A 27,077-nucleotide genomic window follows, 5' to 3' on the forward strand; every position below is an offset into this window, starting at 1 on the left:
AAAAAATCAAATGTAATGTTCCATCTTTCTGTTCAACAGAACATATAATATGTTAGCTACAACATTGCTAATTCCCCACAGGTATTTATTTCTTAAACTAACACATTGCAGTAGTAATATTGGTTAGCAGCCTTTAAATGGTCTGTTGTGACAAAAGCAGACAGCTTTAATAATTTTAATGTATTTTCCTATTTCATTTTTCTAATTTCAGGGTCAGTTTTGAAGAAACTTTTGCACACTGGAAACTCTATTAAGGTATTTCCCTTAGATGACATATCAGTGTTTCTTGCTACTTTTAATTCCAGAGCTACCAGAGGTGTTTGGCCCCTGGTTCAAGGCAGAGCAGCTTCAGGACTACTCTAACTTACGGTGGCAATATTGGCTTTCTAGCGACTATTACATTGGGCGGATATTGGCAGAATGCAGCAGTACTCCTGAATATGCCTCTAGCACACCCTCAATGCTGCCTCTTAATATGGTCAGAGGGCTCACTGGAGAGTGATAGGAGTGAAGGTGAAGGTGCTTATCTTCATATTTTTGAAAAAGCATTTTTTACTTCTTTAAATATTCAGTATTTTTACTGCATTTTCCTGTTTATATCAATGTAACTTTCTACTTTCTTTTCCTTTTAGATAAGATGTGAAGGAATCCGACTATTTCTTCTTTGGCTTCAAGCACTTCAGACAAACTCCACAGAGGAGCAAGTGTTAATTTTTGCATGCCTAGTGCCTGGTTTTCCAGTGATCATGTCATCAAGAGGTCCCTGTACACTGGATACACTCATTAGCCCTACTCCTAATTTGCCTGATGGTAAGTAAAATCATCAGAATTAAAGTGCTGAATATATAGCCCTTTCTGGCTGCCAATTCCTAGAATTACAGGTGTTGCTAATAGGGGAAAATATCTAATAGATCATACTATCCATCTCTGTAAATCAGTGAACCAGAGACATGTCGTATTAAGATTATTATCTATTAAAATATTTTCATAGCACTGTATCCCTGTAGTCTTGTAGTTTCAGAGTGAAGAACATTTGTATGTTACTTAGTGTTAAAGATATAGAAAAGAAGTCGCCAGATCTTTTTGCACTGCTTTGCTACTTCCTGCTGGTCACTGAGTGTAAGTAGATCTAGACAGTTCTGTTCAGTATAAAATTTAAAAAGAACTTGAATACTATATGGCTAGTACTTATATTTAGGTGAAAATTGCTTTCTAGATGCCTATAAGTAGAAAACGAATCCCAAATTATACTTCATATATTGTCAGCATGGATCTCATATTTGAGATCCACCATGAGCACCTCAACCTCTTCCCCTCAGAGATGGAGAGGCTTTGTTTGTGCTAGCAGAGAAAAGAAAATCCTTAGGGCCCTTTAAGGATTGCTCACCCTTCCTCTCTCCTTGTGGGCATTTAGTCTTCTTGTGGGCTTGGGAGGGATTTTTGTTAACTGGCTAGATTGAAGCCTATGGGTTTCTATGCATTAGAGGGGAAGTCTTATGAGTCCTTGTCCATTCCCAGGATGCCGTTCTACATGTGGGATATCGGGTTTCTAGGTCATGGTGTGAACATCACACTAATCCCTTTTTGGATCTGGGAAGGAATTTTTCTCACTAGTAGATTGGCCGGGTAGTGTGGGTTTTTCCACTCCCTCTATCAGCAGTCCAGTGACCCGGTGGGTAGGTTAGGTTGTAAAGTGTTCATGTTGTCGCAACTTGGCAAGTGTCCAGAGCAGGTACTTGTTTAGTAGGGGGTCAAGTTCCCTGATCAACTGAAACTTAAATCAAGATTAGGGGAGGATATCCCCTAAAGGAAGATAAAGCCCAGATAAAGCCCAGGAAAACAGATGAGTCTTTCAGCCTCCCTGAAACTCTTGAAATCTGGACTCTTGCAGACCAAACGGCAGCAAATTCCAGAGTTTTCATTTAAGGACATTTAGATTGATCCTAACTATTCAAGTGAAATGCAAGAATCATCTCTTTGCTAAAGTCTTTCCACAGGAGGAGTCCACAGACTGTAAAGGGAAAAGTTTAGCAGGCAAGAAGAAACAGTAGGGATGGAAGAAGAGGAACAGGAGAAGGAAAACTTTAAAAATGCATAGTATAAGAGGGAGGGGGGCATCTGTGGGAATATTACCTTCTGGGAAAGCGCTCGGTGCCATTCTTAATTGTTAAATTGGATACTTTACTGATATACTTCAGATGGATATCAGGGATTATTGATTCCATACACATCCTCTCACTGATCTGAACAAAGGTGTATAAGGGACTGTGGTTCCAACCATCGTTAGTTAATCCCTTCCTTTTATTATTTTTTCAGTTGTTGGCAATCTTGTTCTTTCTTAAGAGCTAATATGTCTAGTGGTGACAAGGCTTCATATATTCTGTAGTAAGGTCCCTGGATTCTCTGGCACTCCAGTGGAAATTTTTATTATTCAGTGACAACTGCAGATATATTTTAAAAACAGAGGTTTAAATTAAAACTCAGTATAAATAATAGACCTTGTGTTATTCATTTCAGTATTAAATTCAGTTTATGCTGTTCTCACATTGCTAGTGTGCCACAGATTATCATCTTTAATTTTCATAGTTAACAAGGTATTAAAATGAATTGGGCAGTTCACATTGTCAGACCTACTGTTTCAGGCTATCTGCAAACTCAGACATCAATGCATCAGTTCTCACTCAGTTCATTATTTTCAGGATTGTCACTACTGTGAAGGTTAGAAATTCCTTTCTCGATAAATTGGTCTCATAAAGGAAAAATGTGTGTGTTAGGTTTTGGTGGTTAGGGGGCCAGGGCTGATGCTGTTTCTAGCTATATATTTTGGGGTGTGAGTAGATATGAAAACAATCCAGCTGACTAATGGAACGTGGCTTTGTGCATCAGTAGATGTATTTATACTATAATATTTTATAGAACATGACTACATCACAAATTTAATTTATTTATACCACTATTTTAAAATTTGATCTTTTAAAAAAAAATCTTTCTCTGTATTTTAGCAAAGATTTATCCTGAAGAAATAACTCCACTTCTGCCAGCTATCTCTGGTGAAAAGGTTGCTGAGGACCAAACCTGCTATTTTCTTCAGATATTGTTAAAGTATATGGTAATCCAGGTGCGAAAAGAATAATTGGTAAACTCTTTAATAGGTGGGGGAACATACCTGTGGTGGGAGTTTGTTTTCATTGTTTCTACTTGTACAATATTTTTCAGATGGAGGTTACTGTCATCCAGAGAGTTGCTTATTTTTTATAAAAGAAAAGAAGTCAAATATTTTGTTGTGGCTTTTGTATTGAAATTGGTTATTTCTATCTCAAATAAGTAGAACAAGTAAGGGATGATGTTATATTGTAGGGTTTTGTGGGGTTTTTTTTTTTTTTTTTAAGCTTTAGTTTATATCCATAAAGAAGGTTTCTCACAAGGTAAACAGTTTCACACAAATCCCTAGTCATTATGCTCCAGCATCTGACATCAGGAAGCTGATTTCAAAGCTTAATTAATTTTGACTTTTCATACAATAGTTGCACTTTGCACGTATCTCAAAAGCTGTTAATAGAATAATCCCTCTCTCAGCCATCAGTATTGCTAGTATGATAAGAGGTGGTCGACCCCTTTCAGTCAAACGATTCAGTCATAACTCTTCAAATTCCTGTTGCTGGTTACATTACAGAATTCTAACAAGTAATTTACTTTCCATGTAACCTTTGAGGAAGGTCATCCTGTTAAATCAAGATAAAGCCAAGTAGTTATGAAATGCATTATAGTAAGCCACACCTCTGAATTAATGTTCTCCACAGGACTTCATTCCATATTGTTTCCTATTTTACCTCTAGTCTCTAAGGATATGTGTACATTGCATCTGGGAGTGAGTCTCTCAGCCTGGGTCCACTGACTCATGCTAGCATGCTAAAAATAGCTGTGTAGACATTGCGGCCTGGGCTCTGAAGCCTGGGAGACTTCAGAGCCTGAGCTCCAGCCTGAGCCACAACATTAAAGCATCATCTACACCTCTATTTTTAGCGTGCTAGTGCAAGGCTTACTAGCACACGTGTGTGGACCTGGGCTGGAAGGCTTGCTCCAAGATGCAGTATAGACATATAACCCAGGATTTCAGCAAAGCTTAGAAAGTTCATTGGCTGTTGATTTAGTAGCACCCATGGCTGTGACTGGTTTGTTTTCTTCAGCTAGATAGTTGCTACAGCAGGATTTGGTACTGATGTTGACAGTGACTTTGGACATTTTTTAAAAAATTGACTTTGTTTAATCTGGAATCTATTTTACATATAAATGGACCCCCTACCTTTTAATTAGTCATCTCAGATAGATGTTTTACTAGGGGCATATGATGTCCTCGAGCGTTGTTGTGACAAAGGGGGGCAGGGTTTGCTGTGAAAACGGGAGCCAGGTTGTTCTTCATGGGACAAGGCAGTCCAGAATCACTAGTCTTCTCACTATACTCTTCCTCCCTCTGCTGCTTGGTACCAGCTTGCTATCTCATAATGGGAGCAGTTCACATCTGTTTTAGGCCTGGTCCACCACACTTCAAATTTAGGTCAGCATAAGTATGGTGCTCAAGGCTCTGAAAAATCCATACCCCAAGTGCTGTAGCTGTGCTGACCTAACTCCAGTGTAGATACAGCTAGGTTGATGGAAGAATGCTTCAATCAACCTACCTACCATCACTTGGGGGGGGTGATGTTCTTTCAGTGGTGGAAAATCCCCTTCTGTTGTTGTAGGCTGTGTCTACACTACAAGGTTACATCAACATAGCGATGGTGCTATGCTGCTATAGTCCCCATAGTGAAGACATGGTCTTCAAGGTGTTATTTCTGGCTATCAGCAGATCCAAGAAGGTGCTCAAAATTGCCTTTTACAGCCATCTTTATGTGTCAGTCAGGCTGGGTGTTTTAAATCCCCAATGTACAGTAAGTGAGGAAAGGAGGAGAGGCCATGGGACTATTTGGTTTGATCAAAATAATCTTATGTGTATGGGTTTGCATTTAGAATGTTGGTTAGGGGGTGTAGATATAACTTGTTCCTTGTTAGTGATACACACATTGATGAAAACAGATACAATGAATGAGTGGAGATAGGAGTGGAGAGATTGAGGTTTTTTTTTAAAAGGATGTGAAGGCTGATTTAAATCAAAATTTTAATTAAAAAATAGATAAGACACAATAGTGTCTACATACTCTTCCCGTAGGAGAGAAGAATAATGAAAGTATTCTAAAAATACAAAAATTGAGATTAAAACAAAATTAAAGTAAAATGAGGGAGTGAAATATTAAAAAGCAACCCTAATAGAACAAATAAACATATACAAATTAGGTGTTAAATAACTCTAATATTTCCTGTAAAAAGAACTAAGGTAATGAAAAACTAAAAAGTGGAAAATTGATATTTTATTACAGGAGATGCGTTTTAGGAAGGTTATGTGAGCAAAATGGTCAATGGTTTTAAGTGTTTGTGTCATCTTGCTTAAAGTGCAGTTTTACTGCACAAAGTGACTATGTAAAAATGATACCCTTCCTACTCAACAGAACTGCTCCCTTCATGTATATAAACATCCAACATACTATGGTGCAAAAATAAGTTCAGTTTTTTGTTTTTGTTTTTTTAGCGCTGTTGGCCCTGCAAAGCCAAAATACCTTAGGACTGTGTGCACTGCAGATTCTGTTCCATCTTGGTTCATAAACAGAAATGTACTTTAAATTCTGATCAGTTACACTTGTGGAAAATGATGCTGCACTAGTGCAGCTGAGGACCCAGTTTGGCTGTACAAACCTTTTTTAATGATGGTGATGGATGAGATGAAAAACACCCATTCAGAGTACGGAATGAGCTAACACTTAGAGAAAAGCTATGCTTTAGGGAAGAAAGCAGTAGACAAACTCCCTAATGTTTAATGGGACTAAAGACTGCACGTATTTTGAAGAGTCTTCTTTCTGGGGAACAAATTTTTATGTCTTTTGAATTCAGACCACAATTTTGTTGTTAGTTTTTTGGTTTTTGATTTTTTGGAGAAAGGAGAGCTGATACATTGTACATTAATTAGCTTAAGTACATTGTGTAATTGGAACCAAAAGAATGGCCCAGTTAGTTTATAGCATGTAAACTGAGAACAGAGAAAAGTTAACTGATACCCCTGATTAAAGATGCAAAATAGAAATAAAGTTTTGGCAAAAATACACACTTTTAAACTGAATTTTGTTTTTGAAACTAAGAAAAGCAGCGTAAAGTGGAAGCAATCAAGAAATATTTAGTGGAAATTCAGCTGACTATGTCAGATGACTTGAGATGGCCAAGAAAGCAATCACTGGACAGTAAATTTTAAAGGCAATCATGAATTTATATTCTTGTGCAATATTTGCAGCATCAGAGCAAACAGTAATTTTACACACATGAATAAAGTACACATTGTGTTCAGTGATGCTATTCAGAAGTAGATTTATTTTATTTTATTTAGATTTGACATTATAAAAAGAACATGTATACAAAATCCCTTAGTACTCTGACAGTAATTAGACTTACAGTAACTACTCTGTGGCATTAATACATTAAAATTGACTCCACCAACATAAAATAATCAAGTAGGAGCAACAATTTACTTCAGACAGTAGACAGTAAAAGAAAAACTCCAGACAATACTTTCACTCCCAAAGCTTACATGTGTAAGTATTTGCAGAATAAAGCCTTGCAAGTTACAGGATCTTTGGTGATTTGGGAAGTTTTAAAAACATTTAATTGGGATGTAGGCTCATTATTGATGAAAGTGGGAAAATGTAATAGGACTATGGCTGAAGCAGACAAATCAATGATGGAAAGTAAAGGAAGAACCAGTATCCCATCTTAATTTTAGATTTGAAAATATGAAGATGACTAGAGTTGATATTTCCTGGTTTGGTGTACAGGGATCAGGTGGACTTTTGTGGGAATTTGAAAATAGAAAATTTTCAGTTACTGAGAATTTTATTTGCTCTTGAAGCTGCTTTTAAAAAAGGGGGCCAGGGATTGAGTCAAGTTGAAAGAATGTATCTCAGAAGAATGGTAAATACATTAAACTGGTTTGGTATTTACATGGTGTGAAATTGATATGAGAGATCAAAATCCACAAACAGGATTGAGCAAGTAGAAGTCTGTCTCTCCCTTATTGCGAGGATGTCTACCTTCACCATTCTTCTTTGCATCCATGGCACAAATAATTAGAGGAAACGAACACATGTAGGGTTTAGTGGTTGGAACATGCTTACTATTTTTAACATGCCTATATTTCAGTGAAAAAATCACCACAGTCTTTAGCACAATTTAGCAATGTCTGTACCAAGATACTGCAGATCAGGACTGGTCAGAATGGTACGTGGAAGCTCACATAATGTGTGCTCACAACACCTGACGCTCACCAGGACTGACATACTGAAGCACTAAAAAAAAATCAGATTTTGCAGTCAGCTCCCAATGCCAGTAGCAAATACGTATGGCTCAAGATTGAGGCTTTCTAAGGTTATCTTGTATGTGCATATGCAACTCCATTAATGACAGGAGTTGGTTATGTTGATTATGAGAGAAAAATATACCCTGGAGAGACTAGTAGCTTCATAGAACCCTACTTAGAGGTAAGAAGCTTTGTTTAATCTTAGTAAAATATTTTAACAAAATACAATGACATTAATTTATGACATTTATGTGAGTGATTGGATTATAATAGTATAAGTGTGTCAGCTTTTAATGAGCTTCCTTTGTGCTTGCTTTTTAAATGACCTGGCATGCATAATTTTTTTTCTTATGCTCTTATTGTACTCTGTAGAGCTTTGGAAATAGAATACTAATATTTCATATCTATTATTGAAGTGTTGTTTTCCATCTTCCACATTCAGTAAAGCAGCATTTATCATCAACATGGAGAAATTTTTAATAGAATGTGTATTAACTTGAAACATTTTTTTTGACTCCATGGCAAAGGCTGCAAGCTTAGAGTGGAAGAATAAGGAGAACCAAGACACTGGTTTTAAGTTTCTCTTCGCCTTGTTTAGAAAGTATTATCTTCCTCACTTGTTTCCATCTTTTACAAAACTAACCAACCTCTACAAACCTGTGCTTGGTAAGTAGTGAGTTTTACTTTTAAGTATCAAAAATATTTGGTGGTTACTTTCTGTAGTTTCTTTGTGATCATTACAACTATATATGCGTGACACTTGTGGCTTATAAGAAAAAAATATTTTCTCGAGTACTATTTTAGATTCCCCTTTTGATATTAACATATGGGTGAAACAGATTAAGATAATTGTATTTATTTTGCATTTTTATCAAATTATTAGGTGCCATTCATTTAAAAAACAAACTTTGATCTTTCACATGTAATTACAGATATTAGTTCCATGGGTTATTTAACTGTTGCTTTAAGGAAAAACGGGTTGTAATACTTCCATGGTTGGATTCAATCCCTCATGCCCCCTGGGAGGAGTGGCCCGAACACAGGAAGATTTTTGTTTTTTGTTTTGTTTTGTTTTTAACTCCATTCCCAACATGTGGGCTGGAGCCAGTCCTGCATTCCTTGAACACCCAAAACTTCCATAGCCTTCATGTTGTTTTAGGTTAACAAAGAACGTGCACAAAGATAGTAAAATACATGATACAGGGTAGATGTTGAAAGAATTGTTAAGGTGCCCAAAAGCCAGATATTAGTTTTGATGCAAATAAAATCATGTTTATTTTATCTTCTTCATCTTTGAAGGGCGGGGGAGAGCGAGAATGGCATCTTAAGGATATGTCTACTCTTTGATCTGGGGTGTGATTCCCAACTTGAGAGACATACTTGTGCTTGCTCTCATTGAGCTAGTGTGCTAAAAATAGAATGTAGCCTGGGTGTCAGGAGAAGCTATCTGCCCTGAGTGCATGACCATGAGAGACGATAGGCAAATGCTCAGGTGGCTAACCTGTCCCACTGCTCGCAGCTCCTTGACTACACACTGTTTTTACTGCACTAGCTCAATGAGCAATAGCACAAGGATGTCTCCTCAAGCTGGGAATCGCACCCCCAGCTCAAAGTGTAGACACACTGTAGCACAGTCAGTGGAGGCTGAGATGTCGATGTGAGTACAGATGTGCTGTGAGAGCCAGTCAAAAAATCCAGTTGTATGATTAAAGGCTTCCGTCACTCTAGAAATGTTGAAATCCTTTTATTTTTGAGCTGTTCCTAATACACCAATTAAGTGGTGCATTGGAACTCAAGTGCTGGTGTTTGAATGGAACCAAAGCCATTAATACTTGACCAGTATTAATACTCCTCCTCAGCATCCTCCCTGACTGTGAACCTTCTCCTCTTCAGTCTATCCAGCATTTAGCAGCTAATACAATCTTACTTCACTGCCACTTCAACCATGTTATTCACCCATAGAAACTCTTCACTCCTCTTTTCACAACATTCAAAGTACTCAGGCCCACTTTTAAGCCTCTGCACAACTCTGCCCCGCCTATGTTTTACCTCTCATCTATATAGTTCCTCTCCTGTGCTGTGGTTGTTCTTCACACCTTGAGCCCTTTGCCTTTTCTCCACTTCTTCTGTGCTTTTCTCACACTGCTCCCTGCACCTGAGTTGATCTCCCCTTTCTAGTGTGCCTTAGCACATCCTTTTTTCTTCCTCAAGCCTCACTCCTTCCATTTGGCTTTGCACTATTTGACTGCTCCTGATTTATTTACTTCATCCCTCTTTACCCTTTTCTCAATAAAAATGATCAGAATTTAAAAGATAATTTTACATTCTACTGTGACTCATATTCTTACTTTTAAAGTCTTGTCCCTCCCTTCCCTATCCCTTTCTTTTGTTCGTTGCTTGCATTGTCTGCTGTTTATCTGGTATGGATTAAGTTCTTCAGGGCAGGAGCTGTGCTTTTTTTGTCTTGTTTCTCTCCAGCACCATTCAAAATGATGGCAGTAAATAAACATATATTAATAAGAATAATATTAGGCGTAAGCAGCTGGTGCATCACATTTATTATTTCACATGGAGAAAAAATGCTATAAGTCTAATGTTCAATTCATTTCACCAAGCAGTTGTTTTTTAAAAAAAAAAAAATTATTTATATTATCTGTTTAATCTTACCAGATATTCCTGATTTGAGGCCAAAACCAGCATACATTACTGCAACTCGGAATAATGAAAACATCTACAGCACGAAAATCCCATTCATGGCTGCTCGTGTTGTTTTTATTAAATGGCTTGTAACCTTCTTTCTTGAAAAGAAGTACTTCACTTCAGTGCAGAATACTAAAAATGGAGGAGAAATGCTGCCTAAAATCATTCAGGTACGTCATAAACTTGTTTCCTTATGTATATGCTAGAGAAGCTGCAGATGATCAAAATATATTGACAACTGAAACAAAAAGGAAATGTTCTGCTTAGGTGGGTGAATGATGGAGTTTAAATTAGCTTTCCTCTGATGGAGGAGTGAGTCTTTGGAGGAACTCTTTTAGCAATGTACCGGAAAATATTTCTGTAGCTGTTTGCCCTTTGCTTTATTTAAAGAGGAAAAGCAACCTTCTGAATGCAATATAATCATTAGACATTCTTGTTCTAAACCAGATGTTCTTGAACTTTTTTTTTTATATTGCAGATCATTTCTCAATAGAGAGAGTATCTTGATGGCCATCTTTAATAATCCCACAACATCTTTACAACAACTTTAGCAGTTGTTTACAGTGAAATACTAGGAAAGTATTTAATGTATTTTTAGCTTCTTTTAATACAATTTGCCATCTGGAAATGAGGAAAAACAGTACCCATATGATCCACCAGCAGTCTCCAGAGCACACATTTAATTTACAAATTACTGTTTCTAATCTGGCCAGGATTGGTAGCTTCACACACCAAGAGTTTCATAGCAAGCAGTTGGCTTTGACTGCAGATTCTCTAAAGAAATATAGAAAGTCCCGTAGTCAGAAGTCTAAAATTGAAATTTGTGTAGCTATATAACAGGAAGGGCTTTTTTGTTTTGTTTCTCTGAAGCTCAAGTACTGTAGATCAATTTATGTCTCCCAGATTTTTGTCTGAAGAGTTGTCTTGCCACGTTCAACATACTTATAGCCACATGAGCTGGAAGAGACTTTTTCTCTCTGGTAAAGCTGGCTGAAAGCTAGTACTGAAAAAAATATTTGATTTAAAACCCAGTGAGGTATGGTAAAATGTTCACCTTCAAAGTCAGAATTTGTCAACAGTTACCCTATAGTTGGATATAAGATTCCTCTTCTAAATATAGAGCAAAATTGGTAAGAACTATGTGGTAGTTGTTGGCAGTGCTGACTTTTTAATGAATTTGAATTTCACTGAATGTGGGCAGCTCTCCCATGCAGCTTGTGAACTTCACTCAGAAATATTTCTGGAATCTGATACTGTAAAAAGAAAGGAACCTTTGCTAATCAGCACCTATGCCCAGGCAATATTTTCAGTGAATTGAACATTGTTGCATGTGGATTACATGTTTTCTTTTAAGATAGCATTTCTTCCACTAAGTAAGTAGGTAAGTTTTACAGAACCTCTTTTCAAAGGACTACATCCTCTGTCATCTTCTCTCTCATGACTGGATCCCTTTTTATTACGAAATGTTACAGCTATGCAAATAACCCCATAATTTACCATTTTGCCAAGATGCTTCATGAATATGATTAGGATGATATTTTTTTCCAAACGAAAAAAGTGACTTGGAATTCCTCCGCTATTTGTTCTCTTCCTCCCCCTACATCTTTTCCTCCCCAATTTTACCTTCTTTCCGATGGAGTAAAGTGACCTAAGGATCATCCCCTAGCACAGTGCCCTAATGTGCCATCTATTTTCTAAAGACTAAAAAGCAAGAATCTTTGAAGGTAGATCTCATGTAAAAAAAACAAGGTTGCTGGTGTACCCCATATCGGTAAACTCCTTTAAATCTCCATGGTCCAACTCACCCTATCTCGTGGTTTCCTATCTCACAGTCAACAGATCTGAGATGGGGAATAGGATGCACATTAGGCATTTAAATATTATGACTAATTTTTTGCTTAGCTCAAGTTTATTAGAAGTTGTATTCAGTTGCTCCTGGGATTCAATAAGTTTGTGAAAGTTGCTGGTAACTGGAGTTCAGAATAAGTAACCCAGGTTTTTGGTATGTTTATATGCAATATTTTACAAATATTTTATTAGGCTTGTATTTTCTCCTGTCTAGACTGTTGGTGGTACAACCCAAGATAAAAACCCCGAGTTGGAAACTAGTGTGCTATCAGAGCAAGAGAAAAATCATTCCAATAGCAGCACTTTGTCTGATAGGAGACTCAGTAACTCTAGTCTTTGCAGCATCGAAGAACAACATCGGACAGTGTATGAGATGGTACAGAGAATTCTGTTGTCCACTCGAGGTTACGTCAATTTTGTTAATGAAGTATTTCGCCAAGTAAGTAGTAGGAGATTATACATACTATTGTATAACTTTAAAAACTGCAGAAGCACATATATAAGTGCACTGTGTGGCTAAGTGTTATGTGAAAGAAAACTGTAAATGTTGCTGAACCAAAAGATTGACTAAACTTCACCATGGTCCCATCTGCAAGTCCTTATCTTTAGAAGTCCTTTCTAAGTCCAGTCCTTAGATTATTATTATTTATAATGTTCCAAATAGTAGAAAGCACCATTTGTTAAAGAAGCTTTCATATATATTATATACAATATTTTAAATATATTCATTAATTCATCTGAAGATGTAGTTTTTAAGCTGGGACATAGGCAGTTAAAAACCATGAAATGTGATATTGTGTTCTGCTATTTCTTAGTGTGACCAGAGAGACTTCTCCCACCCCCCGTGCTTATCACCTTGAGTTTGTTTCCCATTTTCTGGTTATAAACTGACTAGTAGTTACCATTGAAAACTTAAAGTAAGTTTAAGATTTTGTATATCTACTTGATACATTTAGAAGAGGGTTCTGAAATAAGATAACTTGGAAGGGATGCAGGTGAGGAAAACTGTATTATTTATACAATATAACAAGATGCTGTCTTAGCATGATTAAAAGAAGTTTTGACATTTGCCAGCATTGAAAATCTCAAACTTTTTTATTTATCAGGATAAATTAGTAATTTGATAGATGAAGATAAGAAAGTCAAATAGGAATACAAATGTGTTGCTCAGACCAAAATAGCAATTCTGTCACACTTCCCTAGATCATTTAATGCAGCCTTGCATACGAATTTTGATGTTTCGTACACTGGTGCATATAATTAAAAAGCATGTAGTGTCTGCTACTGCATATGTGTGTGTAAAGCTGAGTTTGCAAGAAGCTTGCTTCTGCAGCTATGATCAAAGTAAATTCATAATTTCTATGTAGACAACAGTAAGTGTCATCATTAGATGTTTTCTCTTAGCCCCTGATATTAATTTGCCATCTTTGAAATCTTTTTTTTTTTTTTAAAGAGGAAAATATCTATATGCAGTACAGATGCTTTCTATATTGAAAAAGAGATGGAGGTGGTTTGACACTAAAGAATAGTTTGGTATCCTTTATGGAATACTGTGTTATGCTGCCCTCTTCTGGCATGATGATAAATTAGTTCAGCATTCCTTCAAAGTACTTAAAACTTCACTGTATGTTATAGAAATAAAGAACATCACAACAGAAATTTGCTTTGCCTTTTATTTAATATACGTATGGAGTATGTACTTGAAACAGAGAATAGATTTTTTGGTCTGTTTTTTTTCTTTTAAAGAAGGGGAAGTGAGAATCTCTCCTGGTCACTGTGTAAATTAATTCTCATGCTTCTCTTGAACCCTCCCTTTAAGGATGTATATTGAAGCAGTCTTCCCTCCAGCTGATTAGGGCTGAGGACTTCTTAATACGGTCCTATTGTTTTTTACCCCAGGAATGGTTAACTTTAAAGTAGCAGACGGCCACAGCAGGATACATATTGCATAACTCAAAAATATTTCCTACAATAGAGCATCTTAACATACAATTAACCATGTATTAACAGTATAAAACTGAAGTATTTTTAAATATAAAAGTCCCTTATAGCCCAGCCTTTAAATAAATAAATACAAATTAAACTAATCTATAACCTTTTTTTTCACTGTGCAGAAGAACAGGAGATTAATAAATGAAAATAACAAAACAAATCTGTCTTAATTTTTTTCCTCTGCCTCTCCCAGTTCCTGCCGCCCCACGGGCACAGGCAAATGGCCACAAACAAATTAGTTGTGGGAGCCAATGGTATGGCAGTAATCAAAGCTGGGTGGCATGGGGCAGAGTCCACTTCCTACATGAGTAGGCAGCAATTTTACAAAAAGACTGCGCCCCTCAACAACCTGGCTCAATCTTTAAAAAAAGAATTCTTTTTCTGGGGCTGCGACCCCGCTGATGGCTGGACCAAATATATGGTTTGGTGTTCTGGATGCAGACCCTGGACTGCCAGTTGCCCATGCCAGTTCTAGCCAGTTAATGCTGCACCGCATGTTGGTCAGAGGGATTGTATTGACAGATATCCAGGTTCCAAACAAGATGCCACTGCAGTGCTCCCCATCCGGGTAGCTCAGGTGGAAAAAGATTAAGACTGGACTCATTATATCTACTCATTTCAGACTATATTTATGAAAAGTAGGTAACTATTCCATAGTTAGAAGTAAGCCTCTTATAAACAGACTTTGAGCTGCATCATAATATTTGGTGGGGCTGGGAATGGTACATCTATTGCCAGGATAACATGTTTCTACCCTATTTGGAGTTAATCACACAAGGTGTGCAGTGTTCTAAAACATTACAAAATAAATATTCATCAGAGTCCAAAAAATCTTCTAACTTTGTTTGTTATTACATAGCATGAACACAAAGTGAAAGATAGATAAATTCAGTAATCTGAAGTTTTAACCACTATCGAATGCAGAGGATCAAAGTTTTAGTTCGTTAAATTCTAATTTTAAAGACTACTAAATGTCGAAGTAGGAATTTGATATTGGCATAACAGACTACAGTGATCTTTATGAGGTTCCTCAAGATCTCCTGTTATCCAGTGTCTTTTTCCCAAACAGGGGACATTTCCTTAGATAAATGTTATGGTAGAGTTTAGGTTGAAAGTATATAACTAGGGCTGTCAAGCGATTAAAAAAATTAATTGCAAATAATCACATGATTAAAAAAATTAATCACGATTAATCTCACTGTTAAACAATACCATTTGTTTAAATATTTTGGGATGTTTTCTACATTTTCAAATATACTGATTTCAATTACAACACAGAATACAAAGTGTACAGTGCTCACTTATTTATTTTTTTATGACAAGTATTTGCATTGTAAAAAAACAAAAGAAATAGTATTTTTCAGCTCACCTAATATGAGTACTGTAGTGCAATCTCTTTATCATGAAAGTTGAACTTACAAATGTAGATTATGTACAAAAAAACTCGCATTCAAAAATAAAACAATGTAAAATTTTAGAGCCTGCAAGTCCACTCCGTCTTGCTTCTTGTTCAGCCAATTGCTCAGACAAACAAGTTTGTTTATATTTGCAGGAGATAATGCTGCTTGTTTACAATGTCACCTGAAGGCAGCATTATCTCCCTTAAGTGTAAACAAACTTGTTTGTCTTAGCGATTGGCTGAACAAGAAATAGGACTGAGTGGACTTGTAGGCTCTGAAGTTTTACATTGTTTTGTTTTTAAATGCAGTCATTTAACAAAAAAAAAATCTACATTTGTAAGTTGCACTTTCAGGACAAAGAGATTGCACTACAGTACTTGTATGAGGTGAACTGAAAAATACTATTTCTTTTGTTTATCATTTTTACAGTGCAAATATTTGTTAGCAAAAATAATATATACTTTGATTTCAATTACAACACAGAATACAACATATATGAAAACGTAGAAAAGCATCCAAAATATTTAATACATTTCAATTGGTATTCTATTATTTAACAGTGCAATTAAAACTGCAATTAATCACGATTAATTTTTTTGAGTTAATCGTGTGAGTTAAATGCGATTAATTGACAGCCCTATTTATAACATGTTTTGATGGTCCTCTGGTCCCATTTGAGCCTTACACTATTTGGGGGATTTCACCCTCTGAAGTCTTAGTAGGATTGTCAGGTCCCGTGACCCTACTTAGAAATGTTGTGAAGGGCTGACAGACCTATTTAGAAATGTTAGGAACTGATGAGTCTCACAAATTTGGGAGGCTGCCAGCTTAACCTCCCAAGGCTCTTGAATGGTGGACTTTACAGAGAGGCTTCCAGCTGCAGACCGTAGAAAGTACGCAAAAATATGTTCTTCTGTGACCTCAGAAAGTTTAGTAGAAAGCAACAGAATGCTACCTGTTTTTCCCATCCTCCAGGTTATGCCCTTGGTGGCACCCCTTTAACAGCATTTGCTTAACTGGGATTTTACATGTGACACTGATAACATAATCTGAAATCAGTGGGGTTGCACAGGTTGTGTATCTAAGGGCATAATTTAGTTTACAGAACTTCTATCACTGATAATGATGAGCAAGATGGGAAAAGAACCCAGGTTGAGTTTGCAGAGAGGCAGTGAAGAAAAATAACCTTTTACTTGCAGTCTGAGCACATGCAATATGAAAGTCAGCTAAGCTCAATAATTAGCTTGACTAATCAATGATTTGTGAGATGTATTTTTAGGTTGATTTTTATATAGCTTGGTGATAATCATAGCTCTTGATCGTAGTGATTTAAAAGTAGATTTTAAACTATTTTCTTTTGGTCTGTGTAATTTGTAATATTCTGTGTATAGGTAAATTTAGTTAAATTTGCATTTTAGGCTTTTTTGTTGCCTTCCTCTGATATATCTGCAACACGGAAAGTGGTTAAGGTATATAGAAAGTGGATATTGCAAGACAAGCCTGTGTTCATGGAAGAACCAGATAAACAAGAAAATATTCAAGATAATGTGTCCAACTTGGAACATACAGAGACAGATTGCAAACATGTATGGTACCGATCATTACTTACTGTGTACAAGCTGAATGATTGATATTATTCTTATGTGTCTTCAATCCTTTTTCATAAAATTGTTTTTTTTTAATGATACATATTTGCTTATGCACCTTTTTATTTCTTTAGGTCCAGATTTTGAAATGTGCTGAGCACCCAGCTGCTCTCAACCATGGGTGATTCTGGGTGCTGAGCTGTTTTGAAAATCTGATCTTTAATCTGTCTTTTAACTCTCTGTGTAAATACCATTTTGGATGGACTTAGCGGAACAAATAGTATTACATTCTGCAATGTTGAATTGTTCAGACTACTGGTTTAGTATTCCCTGTTGGCAGGAATGTGTTTTTTCTTTTGACAGAAATATTTTAGCATGAATATACATTAACACAATTAAAATTACAAATATTTGATTATCTAAATCCATCATAAAATCTTGATAAGGGCCCAGCTATATTTGCAGATAGTCCATCAATTTTATGATCTGGACCTAAACCTTGGATCCAGACACCCTGAACTTTGGGAAGTTCAGTCTCAGATCTGAACTTTGTGGCTTGGGTGCTCCTATCTTAATATATTGAACCAGATGTATATGCCCTATTCCGAGGTGTGAAGTTATTTAAAAGGGTATTTCTGCTCATTGGGGAACAAGAGTTAGAATATAAAAATACTTATAGTACCAGTCTTTGCTTAGGCTGTTTCACAGAAAGCTTAATATTCAACTAATAATTTTTTTATTTATAAAAAAAATTAAAAGGGAAATTTTACAGCTCTGAATGGGTTATGAAAAGCATTATTAAATATTTTTAAGGTAATATGGACTGCCCTTATACCCTATACAAATTAGATCTCTGAATAAGAGTAACTATTAATAGCACAGAACCTATGACTGTTTAAAAATTATTATTTTTTGGCTTTTATATGATCTGTATAGGAATCCATCTTTTATAATCCTGTATTGCTAATTTACTTGTGTTTTTGAAAGCTTGCCTCTGGTCATTCTGGACATAAAAGATCTTCCAGTTGGGGAAGAACTTACTCCTTCTCTAATGCTGTTAGCAGAGGATGTATACTAGAAGATGAAGACAAGAATGTTAAAGCTGGTGCTCAGGCTTCATTACAGGTATGGTATATAGAGAGAAAATTAGGTTATCAATTTAAAAATAAATTTGTAATGATTCCATTAAATTATTTGTGAAGTCAGCAGAAGGGACATTTTTTTACAAAGATATCAAAGGAATATAAGGTTTCCAATTGCTGTACTAAAGGCTGCAAAGCAGTTTCCATTCTAAGTCAATTTTCACATGCTTATAACTTTCTGAAATATTCACCTAATCTTTGCTCAAAGATGAATGTTTCTGGGGTAAATTTAAGTAAAATTCATGAAGTCATTTGGGCATTTATAGGGTAAAAAAAAAGCTTACTCATTTGCATGTTCAGTCTTCTCAGCACTAGTAACAATGAGGATGAGTCAGCTGCTAAGCTCTAGCAAGTCTCTACTGAGCATGTGCAAACTGCAATTTTTCAAAGGCCTATAACTTGGCCAAATTTGAGCAAACTTTCACAAACATGGCAAAAGATTGATCCCTGACACAATGGCTCCTCCCTACCAAATTTCAAGTTCTTGCTCCAAAGCATGGGGGTGTTAGAGTATTTCAAATGAAAGGTTGCCAAAATCTTTTAACGTGGGCAAAATAATATAATTTTTACTAGCCTCGTTCTCAAAATGGCGGAATCATTTTGGCTGAAAATTTCCAAAACTATTCAGCCTGGCGAAGACACCTGACCTGAAAAATTTCAGCCCAGATGGTTAGAGGTTGGGTTTCTTATTTATTTATTTATGTTATGACAAAGTCATTAACAATCGAAAACAAGATTTATAATGGGAAGTGCCAGGCAACCTTAATAGTAGGTGATGGTCTCAGACCTGCCTACGATATTGGAATTCAGAGCTGAGAGATTATTTTAGAGGGTTCTGGTGATAAAATAAACAAAAAAAGTGAAGTTTAAAGGGTGAATTTATACTGAAAAGTGACAAAATATGCTTTTGTGTAGATCCATGTTGTTATTGCTGCTGTAAGTACAAAAGAAGCCTAGTTTCTTTTTTGTCAATTTGACTTTTTCAGTTAGTTTTTGATGTTTCCTTAAATGTTATGTAATAATTAAGCCAGAGATTATATAGAATCGCTTTATAATTCTGAACCATGTGCACAAGTAAAAATTAGTCATACTATTAATATTAAGAAATTGAAATGTGTGGTGTGTAAGTTTGCTTCCCCCAAAAATCCCGCCCTTCAGAAAGTGTTGTTTTTATATTGGTCTCCCACTATATTCCAAACAGCTGGACTCTCCATCCCAGCAGATAGGAAACCTGTATCATTACTGATTATTCAGAGGACGTGAACAGTAGAATCCTGGTGATTTTAAGGATATTATCTAGTATTTAGCATGGTAAGCAGCATAGGACAACTTTCATGTAGCCCAAATAGCTGAGAGAAAGTTTTATTATTTTCTCTCTACAGCCTGAATTGTTTTGGGGCATGCAACTGCACTGTGCTCACTTCAGCTGATCTGAGTCTCTCCCTTTTCAGTCTGCATATCTGACCAGATAACTGAAGTGACGCAGCTTTTATTAGGTTATAGTGTTCAGTCACCTGTACAGCTTAGGGATCATACAGGTAGGATCAGCAGAAGTAGTAGCTATGAACTGGATATCTTGTAATACCCATAGAAAGGAAGTATCTGTTGATCAAAATATGAACTTTTTTTCTTATCTCTTTGCAGAAATACTTGATAGGGAAAGCATAAAATTCAGTCAGGCAGATTAATATTACTAGTATATATAAGTCAAGATGATCAGCCAAGAAACAAATATGTCAGAGGAAGGTCACAGAGCTAGCTATCTAGAATTTAAAGACAAATCTACTTGCAATATCAACAATCAGGAGGTGACATTCTGAGCACGACAGCAACTAACTGAGCAGGTAAAATTCACTGCAGTAGTAAAGCAGCTCAACAGAGAGTTAGGTGTTGCAAAATGTAAGGGACACAAAAGAGACTGTGTCATATATGAGTAATGCAATTTACCCCAGCTTTTAATCCAAACTAAAGATTTGTAGTCCATGGAGCTATATTTTGTTTTTCAAGGAAAAACATAATTTGGTTTATGCAGTTTCTTCATCACCTCCTTTCTTTTGAACTCCATTAAAAAAATGGCTAAATGTACAGTAACCCTAATTACTCTGGGTTAGCCTTTGGGACTTTCTGGGGTCCCATTCTGTGTACCTAGCAATAAATGACCTGCTTAAGTAGTCTGTGATGAAAGACCTTTTCTGCTAATATGCTGTCATTCCAGTTTCAAAATGCTGTCTTTGATGGCTGTGTTTTGAGAAAATGATCCTAGTTAATGGCCCTCCAACTTAAATTAAGGTCAGTGGGAGTCCTTTCATTAACCTTACAGATGTTGGATTGGATCCTAAAAGAGGACACTCAATTAAAGTGGTCAGAATGCATTTACATGCCAGAAACCACCGTGTACCTTCTCTTGCTGTGCAAAAATGGAGTTCTGGTTCATGTAAACAATAATTCCAGATTTTTTTTTTGAAGGAGAGTTTGGATAAAGCTCCTTTTGTTTGTGCTCTCAGATGTCAGAAAGCAATTGTTAGAGGAGTTGAGCATTTTCATGGATTACCTTGTGAACAATTGGACTTCTCTCTTTCTTTTTTAAAAATTTCATATTAACTGTGTGTTCCTATCTTGCAGAACCAGACACCAGTTCTAGAGACGTTAGAACATTAGACAGTTAGACACTGTTTCTATACCTGTGGAGTTGGGAATTACTCAGAAATCTGTACATTTGCCGGTGCTGAATGTAAATGATCAAAAATATGGGTGGCCATTGTTTAAATATGTATAGTTAGCAAATGGGTTGGGAGGGGAGGAATACCCCCATGGGGTAGCATGGAAAAGACAAGCATCTAAAAGATCAAGAATATGTTATATTTTTTCTATAATAGTGAATATAACATGACTCTCTTCTTTTAAATGGTGTGGGAGAACTTAAAGAAAATAGTGTGTTAGATAATATTACATATCCTTCTTTAAGGAAAGATAAGGGCTTGGTTAGAAGAGGAAAAAATGTTTGTTTTGAAAGTTAACCGTTGGTCTTGTTTGATAGTGTATAAACTTATTTTTTCCTAATTAAAATGCTTTGTTTTCAAGGTGTTTTTGACGAACTCCGCAAATGTTTTTTTATTGGAACCATGTGCCGAAGTCCCTGCTCTCCTGAAGGAACAAGTTGATGCTTGCAAAGCAGTTTTGAGTATTTTTAGGCACATGATAATGGAACTTTCAATGAATAAAAAGACGTGGTAAGTTTTACTAAATTAATTAATAGTATAACCGCCGCTAGAATTTTAAGACTGAATAATTGAAAAAAGATGAAGGAATTTCCGTAACATTTTAGTTCTTTAATGTTTCTTTTTGTACCTTTGTAAAAAGTATGATAAGATTGTACCTATTCTGTAAGAAGGTTCATGATTCCACTGGGGGGAAGATTCCTAAAATACTGAATGTGAGATTTTTGTTTAAAGTTTTTGCTCATGTAACCTTCCGTTTTACTGTTCTTAGCTCAAATTTGATTCTTGTTCAAACTAAATTTTCAACTTTTAATAATACAGTTTATTCAAATCTTGAAATGCTTAGTATAGATAAGTTAAAAACTAATTTAAGAAAGCTTTTCTCACTATACACATTCTGTGGCTAGCTAGGGCTGCCAGATGCTTTATAATCACTAAATACATGCAAATGTGTGCATGTTTGCATGGGTTTGCGCACACGTGCACCTAACTGTACATTTAATCAATCAGTGGAATTTAAAATAAACACATGCTTGTCTTTCTAATGCTAATTGGACTAATTTTGTTTGTCAATATATGTAAAAGTTTACACACACAAAATTGGTAAAAGAACATTATTAGAGGGTCACACACTTCGTTGCTTCTCTAGGCCAAGTGCATCCTTCCATTTCCCCCTCCCCTCCAAAAGTTCCTGTTGTGCCACTACCCTCCCATCTCACTCTATTTCTGGAACACCTAGCAACCCCTCCCTCATGTCAGGGTCTCAGTATGCCCCACATTACCCCCCCCACACCTGTAATGGTCTGTATGTATCTGACTTTCCCCATCCCCCAATTCACACCACCACGTGAGGTGCTCTGCTCCCCATGCTAGGGACTCTGCCCCCTTTTCCCCCCTCTGTGTATACTACCATCCTGTCACCTCACCCTCATTCTTATTTCTTTTCTTTACAGTCTGGGAGAGAAATCTTTCAGAGTTTAAATCTGTATTGGGAAGATGGGCAGAGCTAAAATGGGGGGGTGCTGGAATGTGTTAATGGCTGTCATGAACTGGTTCTTTGATCTGTAGGCGTGCATAAAGGTGGCTGAAGCTGCTGGCTCTGCTAACCAGATGACAGGAGCTCCATGTGTGATGTGTCCCCATTTCCCCCTTTTGGCTTTTCCAATTTTCATCAGATCAATAGGGTTATAGCCATAGATACCTAGAACATTCCCTTAAATTTTGGAATTGATTGGACTCTGTATTCAAAAGTTATTGCATTATAGGCAGACAGATAGGAATGCCATTGAGTTGAGTGTAAGACCTTGCTTCACTCAGCCAATTGCGAAATCAAGCACTCAAAAATTAGGATGTGCAACCTTAATTCCGCCCCTTCATGTGTGTGTGCTTTGTCATGATACAGTCCCACCAGATTCCTTGTCCCAATCTACTCCTGTCCTTCCCCCCTGGTTCAGTTTTTGTCCCTCAACATTTGACTCAGATTTCTACCTCCTCTACATTGCTTAGATGCCAGCAAGGGGTCGTTGAGAAGGAGGGTCTCTGCTCTTGGGTCTGGTCCCTGGCCCAGATTGCATGTGCAGTCTGGTCAGCACTAAGCTGTGAGAGGATGGAGTATGCTCAGTCACTTTGTGGGGATGGGGCATCGTCAGAGATTTTGCCTGCAAACCTCTAACAAGTCTACTGAGTATGTGGAAACTGATTGATTAAAATCCTATAACTTGGACATATTTGGGCCGAATAGTAAAAGGTACATCTTTGACACAAAGGCTACCCCTGCCAGATTTCAAGTTCCTGCTCCAAAGCATGAGGAGCGAGAGCTGCTCAAAGAACAGGTCTCAAGAATTTTGTAATGTCTGCAAAACAATATATTTTCCCCAACCATTTTCCCAAAAAGTTTCCCTGAAGTTTGGCAAAGTTATAAGCAATTGAAAAGGGGGTCTTATAATGGAAAGAGTCAGGCAACCTTAATCGCTGCTACCAGCTCCACTGATCTATCATTCTGTAGTTTTTGTCACATTTTTGTCAGCTTATGGAAACATTTAGTTTCAATGCCTAGTAATGTCCTTAGTGTATAATAAAGAGTTATCATCCTTCAGTACATTCAATTCTCCCTGTGCTCACAATGAGCTGTGCCTTGGAAATATTTGGGGATAGCGATTTCATACTTTCTCGACCTTGACTTTGGGGACCAGGCTGTTACTTCCACTCCTGACTTGGCTTCCTCTAAAATTGAAAGTTTGTTTTTTTTTCCTCTGTGAGGTGCTCCAAAAGTGATTATCCTCAACATAAGTCTCCACATACAGATAAGGTTGTCTTAAAGGTGACTTACAAAGTGTTTTTGAATATTGTCACATTATCAGTTTGAGAGACTTTATCAATGAATTAAGAGTGGTTTTCATATCTAGAAACTGAACAAGTAAGATTAATAAAACTTGTAATTGAAATGTGAGGTTTTATTTTGGTACCAGGGAACAGATGTTACAAATACTCCTGCGAATAACAGAAGGTGTCATGCAGAAGCCGAAGGATAACCAAGTAAAAGACATGTTTGCTCAAAGCTTGGCAGGATTACTTTTCAGGGTAAGTGCCTTTCTTTTTGATAAGAAAATGTAAAACTGAAATGGAGTGCTATTTTTGTTCTTTTAAAAGTGTTTTCAAAGAATGGAAAATAAATTTCAATGACAGTTTATTTTATATCAGAAGTGGGTTTTTCATGATATAATTTTATGCCATTCAAAAAGGTATGGTTTTATTTAAATATTGCACTGTATTACAAAAAATACTATCTATAACCCATAAAATATTGACTCTTGTTAATAGTACAGTTTAGGTTATCGGGTACTCTATCCTTTGTAGAATGTAGCCACTAGAGGAAGACTTGAGCAGGTCTGTCAGTCTGTCCGGTATACTTGTATATTTTAGTAGGCAGACAGACCTGCAGATGTTGTATGTTGTTGTTACAGGATCTGCTTTTGTTACTATTGCAAGGTACAGGATGTACTCAAAATTTGCATTTCCCTTATGTTTCACTGATCCCTTATTTACATGTGCTGGGTAGGTTTTCTGTTGTTTAGTCATCATGGTAGTTCATTTTGCCCCCTTGTGGTCACACAATATTTATTTTCATATGAACTTAACTTGGATACTTTAATAAAATAGCATATAAAGTGTACCATAGTCAAGACATGCCCCTTTTGTAGGACAGCTGTATCTTTGCAGGACTACTCTAATCATTGTCTCTAAAATCTGAGCTTTTTGTAATTGTTTCCTAAAGGTAAATTAATATCTAGCGAGCCAAAATGCTGCATTATGCTGAACCAGAGAAAAATATTCATAAGTCATCTAGTAAGTAGTTATATCCTAAGGTATAATAAATATCTAGGTCTGTGCACTGTGTATCTCAGAGTTTTTATGTCTAGCATTATGTTCATCCTGAGCTTGCGTGGAGGAGCTTTGCACCCTGTGCTTTTTGTCATGCTGATAATTCTCCGTATCAATGAATTATTTCAGGTTTCATAAATAAAGCGTTTTACGAACAAGTGTAGAATTTTTCAGCAAGTTCATATGAGTCATATTGGCAACCTAGGAGCTATACTCCAGCTTTCATAAATTTCCTTCATCAGTAACCTTCACAGTTATTCACTCAGTAAGATCTTTGGAAGTTTTTGGATTGATGAAAAATTAAAACATGTTCTGCATAATTTTTAGACAAAACAAACAAACAAAAAAATCCCAACAGTACCACCCAAAATAATTAAGATGGATATAAGGTGAAGAGTATGTGTCAGTAATTTACAAGTGAAAACATTACAAGGATGTTGTAATTAACCCAAAACCAAGCATGCATAAACCCAGGAAATTCAAAATTGTTACATTTAATAGAAATCTAAATACATTAAGGTGAAAAATGAGTTAAATCACCCAAACACCCTTAACTCGACCATATTGTGACCCTAAGCAATAACCATAATGATGAAGATTAAGTCATTTTAACGTTTGTTGCCTCAGGCTGCATAGATGAAACAAATTTTTAAAGATGTTTTATTTTTCTGTCCCTTGTGACATCATTGTAGGACAGAGTTAATTTTGTTTGGGTGCCTTACCTGTGTATCTTTATACACTGTTGCATGTTACATGTCAGAAGCTATTCGAGATTAGTCAGTCACCTCAATGTGAATAGGACAACTTTTGTCTTGTGTATAAATTGGTCTACTTGGACTCCTAAATTGATGGATATATGATGTATTTCTGTTTCTAATTATTTCAGATTTAGAGAATTCTCTGGTATCAGTCATATTATTTAAAGTGTTTAGACACCAAATTGGTCTATGTATGTTTCTGGATTTACAAGCGAATTGAGTGCCTATTCCTTCCTAAAATGATGATGAAATTCCACCATCAAAATAGTAATCTTAACTTCCTTTTTAAAAATAGTCTTATAGGAGATTGACAATAACATTCCCCCTACCAATTATGTTTAATTTCTTTTTAGTAAGAAATTTTCCTATAGCTTATGAAAGTAATTTAAATAGCACATTGTGGCACAACATTGTGTGTGAAATCTATAAAGTTTCAGGATACTGTGATTCTGTTAATTTCTTAACATAGATTCATAGATTCTAGGACTGGAAGGGACCTCGAGAGGTCATCGAGTCCAGTCCCCTGCCCGCATGGCAGGACCAAATACTGTCTAGACCATCCCTGATAGACATTTATCTAACCTACTCTTAAATATCTTCAGAGACGGAGATTCCACAACCTCCCTAGGCAATTTGTTCCAGTGTTTAACCACCCTGACAGTTAGGAACTTTTTCCTAATGTCCAACCTAGACCTCCCTTGCTGCAGTTTAAACCCATTGTTTCTGGTTCTATCCTTAGAGGCTAAGGTGAACAAATTCTCTCCCTCCTCCTTATGACACCCTTTTAGATACCTGAAAACTGCTCTCATGTCCCCTCTCAGTCTTCTCTTTTCCAAACTAAACAAACCCAATTCTTTCAGCCTTCCTTCATAGGTCATGTTCTCAAGACCTTTAATCATTCTTGTTGCTCTTCTTTGGACCCTTTCCAATTTCTCCACATCTTTTTTAAAATGCGGTGCCCAGAACTGGACACAATACTCCAGCTGAGGCCTAACCAGAGCAGAGTAGAGCGGAAGAATGACTTCTCGTGTCTTGCTCACAACACACCTGTTAATGCATCCCAGAATCATGTTTGCTTTTTTTGCAACAGCATCACACTGTTGACTCATATTTAGCTTGTGGTCCACTATAACCCCTAGATCCCTTTCTGCCGTACTCCTTCCTAGACAGTCTTCTCCCATTCTGTATGTGTGAAATTGATTTTTTCCTTCCTAAGTGGAGCACTTTGCATTTGTCTTTGTTAAACTTCATCCTGTTTAACTCAGACCATTTCTCCAATTTGTCCAGATCATTTTGAATTATGACCCTGTCCTCCAAAGTAGTTGCAATCCCTCCCAGCTTGGTATCATCCGCAAACTTAATAAGCGTACTTTCTATGCCAATATCTAAGTCGTTGATGAAGATATTGAACAGAGCCGGTCCCAAAACAGACCCCTGCGGTACCCCACTCGTTACGCCTTTCCAGCAGGATTGGGAACCATTAATAACAACTCTCTGAGTACGGTTATCCAGTCAGTTATGCACCCACCTTATAGTAGCCCCATCTAAATTGTATTTGCCTAGTTTATCGATAAGAATATCATGCGAGACCGTATCAAATGCCTTACTAAAGTCTAG

The 27,077-nt window shown here is 36.6% G+C and overlaps 1 protein-coding gene across 5 annotated transcripts in view; it reads left to right on the forward strand.

Annotated features, from left to right (window-relative positions):
* The window catches only part of RALGAPA2 (Ral GTPase activating protein catalytic subunit alpha 2), a 275,841-nt gene that overhangs the window by 48,560 nt on the left and 200,204 nt on the right, over positions 1–27,077 (forward strand). For all 5 annotated transcript variants that reach the window (XR_004644914.1, XM_034764036.1, XM_034764035.1 and 2 more), the window contains 10 exons: positions 212–255; positions 633–810; positions 3,003–3,118; positions 7,963–8,101; positions 10,106–10,305; positions 12,198–12,422; positions 16,794–16,961; positions 17,949–18,086; positions 21,185–21,333; positions 23,790–23,901. Coding sequence is in view for 4 of the 5 variants with exons in the window: in XM_034764036.1 (XP_034619927.1) it covers positions 212–255; positions 633–810; positions 3,003–3,118; positions 7,963–8,101; positions 10,106–10,305; positions 12,198–12,422; positions 16,794–16,961; positions 17,949–18,086; positions 21,185–21,333; positions 23,790–23,901 (1,469 nt within the window). In the remaining variant the exon portion in view is untranslated. The remainder of the gene's footprint in view (positions 1–211; positions 256–632; positions 811–3,002; positions 3,119–7,962; positions 8,102–10,105; positions 10,306–12,197; positions 12,423–16,793; positions 16,962–17,948; positions 18,087–21,184; positions 21,334–23,789; positions 23,902–27,077) is intronic.

This window comes from Trachemys scripta, chromosome 3 (genome assembly GCF_013100865.1).
Source record: "Trachemys scripta elegans isolate TJP31775 chromosome 3, CAS_Tse_1.0, whole genome shotgun sequence".
In the NCBI taxonomy this organism is placed as follows: domain Eukaryota; kingdom Metazoa; phylum Chordata; order Testudines; family Emydidae; genus Trachemys; species Trachemys scripta.